Source organism: Oncorhynchus mykiss, chromosome 16 (genome assembly GCF_057628025.1).
Source record: "Oncorhynchus mykiss isolate SJ-2025 chromosome 16, ASM5762802v1, whole genome shotgun sequence".
Lineage (NCBI taxonomy): Eukaryota > Metazoa > Chordata > Actinopteri > Salmoniformes > Salmonidae > Oncorhynchus > Oncorhynchus mykiss.
The window spans coordinates 71,120,863-71,132,862 of NC_143037.1; the positions used below are offsets into that span (position 1 = coordinate 71,120,863).

Genomic DNA, 12,000 nt, shown 5'->3' on the forward strand with positions numbered 1-12,000 from the left:
CCACTAACCCTATCAAGAATGAGAATCAGCCAGTCAGGAAGGGAACCACTTAAGAAAGCATGGTTGGAAGATCAAGATAAATAGTACTAAAACCATGTATCGACAGACAGGATTCCCACCAGATGTTGTCATTCAGAGACTATGCTGTCTCAGACATTTCAATAGGAGATAATGAAGGGGAAAGTAGCACACCTGTCCTCGCTGAAGCTTATTATGGTTAAAAAGAGGTTAAAAAAGGAGAATTAGGGTTGCAAACTTCCCGGGAATTTTCAATAAATTCCCTGGTTTTCCCAGAAATCCTGGTTTGGAGGATTATGTATTTCCTGCTTATTCCCTCCAACTGGGATTCCTGGAAACCAGGGAATTTATTGAACATTCACAGAATTTTACAACCCTAAGGAGAATAAAGGACTGGGGGAAACCTGAGGAAGGGTGAGGGTGTGTCCAGACTTTAGAAGAACATCAGTAAATCCCCAAAGCTAAATTAGACTTTACTTCCTGGAAGATAAAGTGACTCAGCAGGTTAGTTGTACTGCATTGTGATAACCCCAAGGTGTGCTGTGTGTACTCGCTGCACAGCCATTAACAGATTAAAGCTAGTGATCTCCAGAGAGACAGACAGACCCTCCCCTACCTCTCCCCCCTCAGTACGTCAGAAGGACATCTATACTCCCAGATCAGCGAGGGCTCTTAACATAGACTCTTCACTGTGTGTCCCACCATTCTGTAAGTGTATTCATCTTCAGATATCTAGGTGGGACAGCCACATATCAGGGTCATTGTATTCATCTTCAGATAGCTGGGACAACCACATATCAGGGTCATTGTAAGATACACAACCCAACCAAGCCGCACTGCTTCTTAACACAGCGCGCATCCAACCCGGAAGCCAGCCGCACCGATGTGTCAGAGGAAACACATTTACCTCTATTTAACCTGGCAACCTTGGTTAGCGCATACTGCACCCGGCCCGCCACAGGAGTCGCTGGTGCGCGATGAGACAAGCATATCCCTACCGGCTAAGCCCTCCCTAACCCGGACGACGCTAGGCCAATTGTGCGTCGCCCCACGGACCTCCCGGTCACGGCAGAGCCTGGGCGCGTACACAGAGTCTCTGATGGCACAGCTGGCGCTGCAGTACAACGCCCTTTTTTAAAAATGGTTAATTTTATCTTTATTTAACTAGGCAAGTCGGTTAAGAACAAATTCTTATTTTCAATGACGGCCTAGGAACAGTGGGCTTAACTGCCTGTTCAGGGGCAGAACGACAGATTTGTACCTTGTCAGCTCGGGGATTTGAACTTGCAACCTTCCGGTTACTAGTCCAACGCTCTAACCACTAGGCTACCTGGGAGGCCCCAGAACGTTTGTTTCTTAACATTCTCCGATCTATTTGAGAAACATTCCCAACGTCAAACCAGTTGGAGAACAATCCTAGAACACTACTAAAATGTCAATTCAATGTAAACACGTTTGAACTTTTAGGAAAAATTCTGTTAATTAAAAGTAAATACCTAGAAAATAATGTTTGTCATTTAATGTGTTGAGAATGTTCCAAAGCCAAGCAACTATCCTGCACCATTACCCAGAACGTTGTGGGAAGGATGTAACATAACCTTAGGACAACCACACTCTCACCGAGCTCTAAGTGACATATGGTGCTCTGAACGTTGTGTGCTCGCTGGGTGCATACTTGCTGAAAGTGATTCAACACACAGGTATTCTGGGACCACTCCCTGATCGATACTGTGCAGGTGTGCTCAAACCCTTTACCAGACACATTACTGATTGGTGATCTGCAGACCCATCACACTGACAATGTGCAGGTGTGCTCAAACCCTTCACCAGACACATTACTGATTGGTGATCTGCAGACCCATCACACTGACAATGTGCAGGTGTGCTCAAACCCTTCACCAGACACATTACTGATTGGTGATCTGCAGACCCATCACACTGACAATGTGCAGGTGTGCTCAAACCCTTCACCAGACACATTACTGATTGGTGATCTGCAGACCCATCACACTGACAATGTGCAGGTGTGCTCAAGCTTCCCTTCAGGTACAAGACCAGCCATTCATTGACATCGGCCTAATCCAATTGCATTACGCTGCTGCTACTCTCTTATTAACTATGCATAGTCACTTTAATAACCCCACCTAGATGTATATACTACCTCAATTACCTCAAATAAACGGTGCCCCCACACATATACTCTGTACCGGTACCCCCTGTATATAACCTCCACATTGACTCTGTACCAGTACCCCCTGTATATAGCCTCCACATTGACTCTGTACCGGTACCCCCTGTATATAGCCTCCACATTGACTCTGTACCAGTACCCCCTGTATATAGCCTCCACATTGACTCTGTACCAGTACCCCCTGTATATAGCCTCCACATTGACTCTGTACCAGTACCCCCTGTATATAGCCTCCACATTGACTCAGTACCGGTACCCCCTGTATATAGCCTCCACATTGACTCTGTACCAGTACCCCCTGTATATAGCCTCCACATTGACTCTGTACCAGTACCCCCTGTATATAGTCTCCACATTGACTCAGTACCGGTACCACCTGTATATAGCCTCCACATTGACTCTGTACCAGTACCCCCTGTATATAGCCTCCACATTGACTCTGTACCAGTACCCCCTGTATATAGCCTCCATATTGACTCTGTACCAGTACCCCCTGTATATAGCCTCCACATTGACTCTGTACCAGTACCCCCTGTATATAGCCTCCACATTGACTCTGTACCAGTACCCCCTGTATATAGCCTCCACATTGACTCTGTACCAGTACCCCCTGTATATAGCCTCCATATTGACTCTGTACCAGTACCCCCTGTATATAGCCTCCACATTGACTCTGTACCAGTACTACCTGTATATAGCCTCCACATTGACTCTGTACCAGTACTACCTGTATATAGCCTCCACATTGACTCTGTACCAGTACCCCCTGTATATAGCCTCCACATTGACTCTGTACCAGTACCCCCTGTATATAGCCTCCACATTGACTCTGTACCAGTACCCCCTGTATATAGTCTCCACATTGACTCTGTACCGGTACCCCCTGTATATAGCCTCCACATTGACTCTGTACCAGTACCCCCTGTATATAGTCTCCACACTGACTCTGTACCGTAACACCCTGTATATAGTCTCCACATTGACTCTGTACCGGTACCCCCTGTATATAGCCTCCACATTGACTCTGTACCAGTACCCCCTGTATATAGCCTCCACATTGACTCTGTACCAGTACCCCCTGTATATAGCCTCCACATTGACTCAGTACCGGTACCCCCTGTATATAGCCTCCACATTGACTCTGTACCAGTACCCCCTGTATATAGTCTCCACATTGACTCTGTACCAGTACCCCCTGTATATAGCCTCCACACTGACTCTGTACCAGTACCCCCTGTATATAGTCTCCACATTGACTCTGTACCAGTACCCCCTGTATATAGTCTCCACATTGACTCTGTACCAGTACCCCCTGTATATAGTCTCCACACTGACTCTGTACCGGTACCACCTGTATATAGCCTCCACATTGACTCTGTACCGGTACCACCTGTATATAGCCTCCACATTGACTCTGTACCGGTACCACCTGTATATAGCCTCCACATTGACTCTGTACCAGTACCCCCTGTATATAGCCTCCACATTGACTCTGTACCAGTACCCCCTGTATATAGTCTCCACATTGACTCTGTACCGGTACCCCCTGTATATAGCCTCCACATTGACTCTGTACCGGTACCCCCTGTATATAGTCTCCACATTGACTCTGTACCAGTACCCCCTGTATATAGCCTCCACATTGACTCTGTACCGGTACCCCCTGTATATAGCCTCCACATTGACTCTGTACCGGTACCACCTGTATATAGCCTCCACATTGACTCTGTACCGGTACCACCTGTATATAGCCTCCACATTGACTCTGTACCAGTACCACCTGTATATAGCCTCCACATTGACTCTGTACCAGTACCCCCTGTATATAGCCTCCACATTGACTCTGTACCAGTACCCCCTGTATATAGTCTCCACATTGACTCTGTACCAGTACCCCCTGTATATAGCCTCCACATTGACTCTGTACCAGTACCCCCTGTATATAGCCTCCACATTGACTCTGTACCAGTACCCCCTGTATATAGCCTCCACATTGACTCTGTACCAGTACCCCCTGTATATAGCCTCCACATTGACTCTGTACCGGTACCCCCTGTATATAGCCTCCACATTGACTCTGTACCGGTACCCCCTGTATATAGCCTCCACATTGACTCTGTACCGGTACCCCCTGTATATAGCCTCCACATTGACTCTGTACCGGTACCCCCTGTATATAGCCTCCACATTGACTCTGTACCGGTACCCCCTGTATATAGCCTCCACATTGACTCTGTACCAGTACCCCCTGTATATAGCCTCCACATTGACTCTGTACCAGTACCCCCTGTATATAGCCTCCACATTGACTCTGTACCAGTACCCCCTGTATATAGCCTCCATATTGACTCTGTACCAGTACCCCCTGTATATAGCCTCCACATTGACTCTGTACCAGTACCACCTGTATATAGCCTCCACATTGACTCTGTACCAGTACTACCTGTATATAGCCTCCACATTGACTCTGTACCAGTACCCCCTGTATATAGCCTCCACATTGACTCTGTACCAGTACCCCCTGTATATAGCCTCCACATTGACTCTGTACCAGTACCCCCTGTATATAGTCTCCACATTGACTCTGTACCGGTACCCCCTGTATATAGTCTCCACATTGACTCTGTACCGGTACCCCCTGTATATAGCCTCCACATTGACTCTGTACCGGTACCACCTGTATATAGCCTCCACATTGACTCTGTACCGGTACCACCTGTATATAGCCTCCACATTGACTCTGTACCGGTACCACCTGTATATAGCCTCCACATTGACTCTGTACCAGTACCCCCTGTATATAGCCTCCACATTGACTCTGTACCAGTACCCCCTGTATATAGTCTCCACATTGACTCTGTACCGGTACCCCCTGTATATAGCCTCCACATTGACTCTGTACCAGTACCCCCTGTATATAGTCTCCACATTGACTCTGTACCAGTACCCCCTGTATATAGCCTCCACATTGACTCTGTACCGGTACCCCCTGTATATAGTCTCCACATTGACTCTGTACCGGTACCCCCTGTATATAGCCTCCACATTGACTCTGTACCGGTACCACCTGTATATAGCCTCCACATTGACTCTGTACCGGTACCACCTGTATATAGCCTCCACATTGACTCTGTACCAGTACCACCTGTATATAGCCTCCACATTGACTCTGTACCAGTACCCCCTGTATATAGCCTCCACATTGACTCTGTACCAGTACCCCCTGTATATAGTCTCCACATTGACTCTGTACCAGTACCCCCTGTATATAGCCTCCACATTGACTCTGTACCAGTACCCCCTGTATATAGCCTCCACATTGACTCTGTACCAGTACCCCCTGTATATAGCCTCCACATTGACTCTGTACCAGTACCCCCTGTATATAGCCTCCACATTGACTCTGTACCAGTACCCCCTGTATATAGTCTCCACATTGACTCTGTACCAGTACCCCCTGTATATAGCCTCCACATTGACTCTGTAGCAGTACCCCCTGTATATAGCCTCCACACTGACTCTGTAGCAGTACCCCCTGTATATAGCCTCCACATTGACTCTGTAGCAGTACCCCCTGTATATAGCCTCCACACTGACTCTGTAGCAGTACCCCCTGTATATAGCCTCCACATTGACTCTGTAGCAGTACCCCCTGTATATAGCCTCCACATTGACTCTGTACCAGTACCCCCTGTATATAGCCTCCACATTGACTCTGTACCAGTACCCCCTGTATATAGCCTCCACATTGACTCTGTACCAGTACCCCCTGTATATAGCCTCCACATTGACTCTGTACCAGTACCCCCTGTATATAGCCTCCACATTGACTCTGTACCAGTACCCCCTGTATATAGCCTCCACATTGACTCTGTACCAGTACCCCCTGTATATAGCCTCCACATTGACTCTGTACCAGTACCCCCTGTATATAGCCTCCACATTGACTCTGTACCCCCTGTATATAACCTCCACATTGACTCTGTACCCCCTGTATATAGCCTCCACATTGACTCTGTACCCCCTGTATATAACCTCCACATTGACTCTGTACCAGTACCCCCTGTATATAGCCTCCACATTGACTCTGTACCAGTACCCCCTGTATATAGCCTCCACATTGACTCTGTACCCCCTGTATATAACCTCCACATTGACTCTGTACCCCCTTTATATAGCCTCCACATTGACTCTGTACCCCCTGTATATAACCTCCACATTGACTCTGTACCAGTACCCCCTGTATATAGCCTCCACATTGACTCTGTACCAGTACCCCCTGTATATAACCTCCACATTGACTCTGTACCCCCTGTATATAGCCTCCACATTGACTCTGTACCCCCTGTATATAACCTCCACATTGACTCTGTACCAGTACCCCCTGTATATAGCCTCCACATTGACTCTGTACCAGTACCCCCTGTATATAGCCTCCACATTGACTCTGTACCAGTACCCCCTGTATATAGCCTCCACATTGACTCTGTACCAGTACCCCCTGTATATAGTCTCCACATTGACTCTGTACCGGTACCCCCTGTATATAGCCTCCACATTGACTCTGTACCGGTACCACCTGTATATAGCCTCCACATTGACTCTGTACCGGTACCACCTGTATATAGCCTCCACATTGACTCTGTACCGGTACCACCTGTATATAGCCTCCACATTGACTCTGTACCAGTACCCCCTGTATATAGCCTCCACATTGACTCTGTACCAGTACCCCCTGTATATAGTCTCCACATTGACTCTGTACCGGTACCCCCTGTATATAGCCTCCACATTGACTCTGTACCAGTACCCCCTGTATATAGTCTCCACATTGACTCTGTACCAGTACCCCCTGTATATAGCCTCCACATTGACTCTGTACCAGTACCCCCTGTATATAGTCTCCACATTGACTCTGTACCGGTACCCCCTGTATATAGCCTCCACATTGACTCTGTACCGGTACCACCTGTATATAGCCTCCACATTGACTCTGTACCGGTACCACCTGTATATAGCCTCCACATTGACTCTGTACCAGTACCACCTGTATATAGCCTCCACATTGACTCTGTACCAGTACCCCCTGTATATAGCCTCCACATTGACTCTGTACCAGTACCCCCTGTATATAGTCTCCACATTGACTCTGTACCAGTACCCCCTGTATATAGCCTCCACATTGACTCTGTACCAGTACCCCCTGTATATAGCCTCCACATTGACTCTGTACCAGTACCCCCTGTATATAGCCTCCACATTGACTCTGTACCAGTACCCCCTGTATATAGCCTCCACATTGACTCTGTACCAGTACCCCCTGTATATAGTCTCCACATTGACTCTGTACCAGTACCCCCTGTATATAGCCTCCACATTGACTCTGTAGCAGTACCCCCTGTATATAGCCTCCACACTGACTCTGTAGCAGTACCCCCTGTATATAGCCTCCACATTGACTCTGTAGCAGTACCCCCTGTATATAGCCTCCACACTGACTCTGTAGCAGTACCCCCTGTATATAGCCTCCACATTGACTCTGTAGCAGTACCCCCTGTATATAGCCTCCACATTGACTCTGTACCAGTACCCCCTGTATATAGCCTCCACATTGACTCTGTACCAGTACCCCCTGTATATAGCCTCCACATTGACTCTGTACCAGTACCCCCTGTATATAGCCTCCACATTGACTCTGTACCAGTACCCCCTGTATATAGTCTCCACATTGACTCTGTACCAGTACCCCCTGTATATAGCCTCCACATTGACTCTGTACCAGTACCCCCTGTATATAGCCTCCACATTGACTCTGTACCAGTACCCCCTGTATATAGTCTCCACATTGACTCTGTACCAGTACCCCCTGTATATAGCCTCCACATTGACTCTGTAGCAGTACCCCCTGTATATAGCCTCCACACTGACTCTGTAGCAGTACCCCCTGTATATAGCCTCCACATTGACTCTGTAGCAGTACCCCCTGTATATAGCCTCCACACTGACTCTGTAGCAGTACCCCCTGTATATAGCCTCCACATTGACTCTGTAGCAGTACCCCCTGTATATAGCCTCCACATTGACTCTGTACCAGTACCCCCTGTATATAGCCTCCACATTGACTCTGTACCAGTACCCCCTGTATATAGCCTCCACATTGACTCTGTACCAGTACCCCCTGTATATAGCCTCCACATTGACTCTGTACCAGTACCCCCTGTATATAGCCTCCACATTGACTCTGTACCAGTACCCCCTGTATATAGCCTCCACATTGACTCTGTACCAGTACCCCCTGTATATAGCCTCCACATTGACTCTGTACCCCCTGTATATAACCTCCACATTGACTCTGTACCCCCTGTATATAGCCTCCACATTGACTCTGTACCCCCTGTATATAACCTCCACATTGACTCTGTACCAGTACCCCCTGTATATAGCCTCCACATTGACTCTGTACCAGTACCCCCTGTATATAGCCTCCACATTGACTCTGTACCCCCTGTATATAACCTCCACATTGACTCTGTACCCCCTGTATATAGCCTCCACATTGACTCTGTACCCCCTGTATATAACCTCCACATTGACTCTGTACCAGTACCCCCTGTATATAGCCTCCACATTGACTCTGTACCAGTACCCCCTGTATATAACCTCCACATTGACTCTGTACCCCCTGTATATAGCCTCCACATTGACTCTGTACCCCCTGTATATAACCTCCACATTGACTCTGTACCAGTACCCCCTGTATATAGCCTCCACATTGACTCTGTACCAGTACCCCCTGTATATAGCCTCCACATTGACTCTGTACTGGTACCCCCTGTATATAGCCTCCACATTGACTCTGTACCGGTACCCCCTGTATGTAGCCTCCACATTGACTCTGTACCAGTACCCCCTGTATATAGCCTCCACATTGACTCTGTACCAGTACCCCCTGTATATAGCCTCCACATATACTCTGTACCAGTACCCCCTGTATATAGTCTCCACATTGACTCTGTACCAGTACACCCTGTATATAGTCTCCACATTGACTCTGTACCAGTACCCCCTGTATATAGTCTCCACATTGACTCTGTACCAGTACCCCCTGTATATAGCCTCCACATTGACTCTGTACCAGTACCCCCTGTATATAGCCTCCACATTGACTCTGTACCAGTACCCCCTGTATATAGCCTCCACATATACTCTGTACCAGTACCCCCTGTATATAGTCTCCACATTGACTCTGTACCGGTACCCCCTGTATATAGCCTCCACATTGACTCTGTACCAGTACCCCCTGTATATAGCCTCCACATATACTCTGTACCAGTACCCCCTGTATATAGCCTCCACATTGACTCTGTACCAGTACCCCCTGTATATAGCCTCCACATATACTCTGTACCGGTACCCCCTGTATATAGCCTCCACATTGACTCTGTACCGGTACCCCCTGTATATAGCCTCCACATTGACTCTGTACCAGTACCCCCTGTATATAGCCTCCACATTGACTCTGTACCCCCTGTATATAGCCTCCACATTGACTCTGTACCAGTACCCCCTGTATATAGCCTCCACATTGACTCTGTACCAGTACCCCCTGTATATAGCCTCCACATTGACTCTGTACCCCCTGTATATAGCCTCCACATTGACTCTGTACCCCCTGTATATAGCCTCCACATTGACTCTGTACCAGTACCCCCTGTATATAGCCTCCACATTGACTCTGTACCAGTACCCCCTGTATATAGCCTCCACATTGACTCTGTACCCCCTGTATATAGCCTCCACATTGACTCTGTACCCCCTGTATATAGCCTCCACATTGACTCTGTACCCCCTGTATATAGCCTCCACATTGACTCTGTACCCCCTGTATATAGCCTCCACATTGACTCTGTACCCCCTGTATATAGCCTCCACATTGACTCTGTACCCCCTGTATATAGCCTCCACATTGACTCTGTACCCCCTGTATATAGCCTCCACATTGACTCTGTACCCCCTGTATATAGCCTCCACATTGACTCTGTACCCCCTGTATATAGCCTCCACATTGACTCTGTACCAGTACCCCCTGTATATAGCCTCCACATTGACTCTGTACCCCCTGTATATAGCCTCCACATTGACTCTGTACCCCCTGTATATAGCCTCCACATTGACTCTGTACCAGTACCCCCTGTATATAGCCTCCACATTGACTCTGTACCCCCTGTATATAGCCTCCACATTGACTCTGTACCCCCTGTATATAGCCTCCACATTGACTCTGTACCCCCTGTATATAGCCTCCACATTGACTCTGTACCCCCTGTATATAGCCTCCACATTGACTCTGTACCCCCTGTATATAGCCTCCACATTGACTCTGTACCCCCTGTATATAGCCTCCACATTGACTCTGTACCCCCTGTATATAGCCTCCACATTGACTCTGTACCCCCTGTATATAGCCTCCACATTGACTCTGTACCCCCTGTATATAGCCTCCACATTGACTCTGTACCCCCTGTATATAACCTCCACATTGACTCTGTACTGGTACCCCCTGTATATAGCCTCCACATTGACTCTGTACCGGTACCCCCTGTATATAGTCTCCACATTGACTCTGTACCCCCTGTATATAGTCTCCACATTGACTCTGTACCCCCTGTATATAGCCTCCACATTGTTATTTACTGCTGCTCTTTAAATTATTATTATTATTATTATTATTACTTTTATCTCACTTTTTTTTAGGTATTTTCTTAAAACTGCATTCTTGGTTAGGGGCTCGTAAGTAAGCATTTCACTGTAAGGTCTACTACACCTGTTGTGTTTGGCGCATGTGACAAATACAATTTGATTTGATTTGTTTGATGTATTTGATATTGTTCCACTCATTCCCCTCCAGAGATTACCACGAGCCCGTCCTCCCCAGTTAAGGTGCCACAAACCTCCTGTGCTCAACAGTGCTGCTGATAATGCAGACCTTACCTGAATGTGTGCTGCTGGGAATGCAGACCTTACCTGAATGTGTGCTGCTGGGAATGCAGACCTTACCTGAATGTGTGCTGCTGGGAATGCAGACCTTACCTGAATGACAGTGCCATATTTTACTACATCGCCATGGACCTTCTTGTTTTCGGTCTCGTTCTGTTTTTGCTCCAGATTAGAGGCATGCTGTGAAGAACAAGGAAAGGTTTAATCAGTGTCCAATGTACTGTTTCTAACCTGATGGTATGATCCTTGTTCTACTGTTTCTATCCTGATGGTATGACCTGTGTTCTACTGTTTCTAACCTGATGGTATGATCCTTGTTCTACTGTTTCTAACCTGATGGTATGATCCTTGTTCTACTGTTTCTATCCTGATGGTATGACCTGTGTTCTACTGTTTCTAACCTGATGGTATGATCCTTGTTCTACTGTTTCTAACCTGATGGTATGATCCTTGTTCTACTGTTTCTAACCTGATGGTATGATCCTTGTTCTACTGTTTCTATCCTGATGGTATGACCTGTGTTCTACTGTTTCTAACCTGATGGTATGATCCTTGTTCTACTGTTTCTATCCTGATGGTATGATCCTTGTTCTACTGTCTCTAACCTGGTGGTATGACCCTTGTTCTACTGTCTCTAACCTGGTGGTATGACCCTTGTTCTACTGTCTCTAACCTGGTGGTATGACCCTTGTTCTACTGTCTCTAACCTGGTGGTATGACCCTTGTTCTACTGTCTCTAACCTGGTGGTATGATCCGTGTTCTACTGTTTCTAACCTGATGGTATGACCTGTGT

General features: G+C 47.2%; 1 protein-coding gene across 14 annotated transcripts in view; it reads right to left on the minus strand.

Moving 5' to 3' along the window:
- LOC110492618 (inositol 1,4,5-trisphosphate-gated calcium channel ITPR3) overlaps positions 1–12,000 on the minus strand; it is a 60,287-nt gene that overhangs the window by 30,988 nt on the left and 17,299 nt on the right. For all 14 annotated transcript variants that reach the window (XM_090203834.1, XM_090203840.1, XM_090203833.1 and 11 more), the window contains exon 4: positions 11,300–11,386. In XM_090203834.1, coding sequence (XP_090059960.1) covers positions 11,300–11,386 — 87 coding nt within the window. The remainder of the gene's footprint in view (positions 1–11,299; positions 11,387–12,000) is intronic.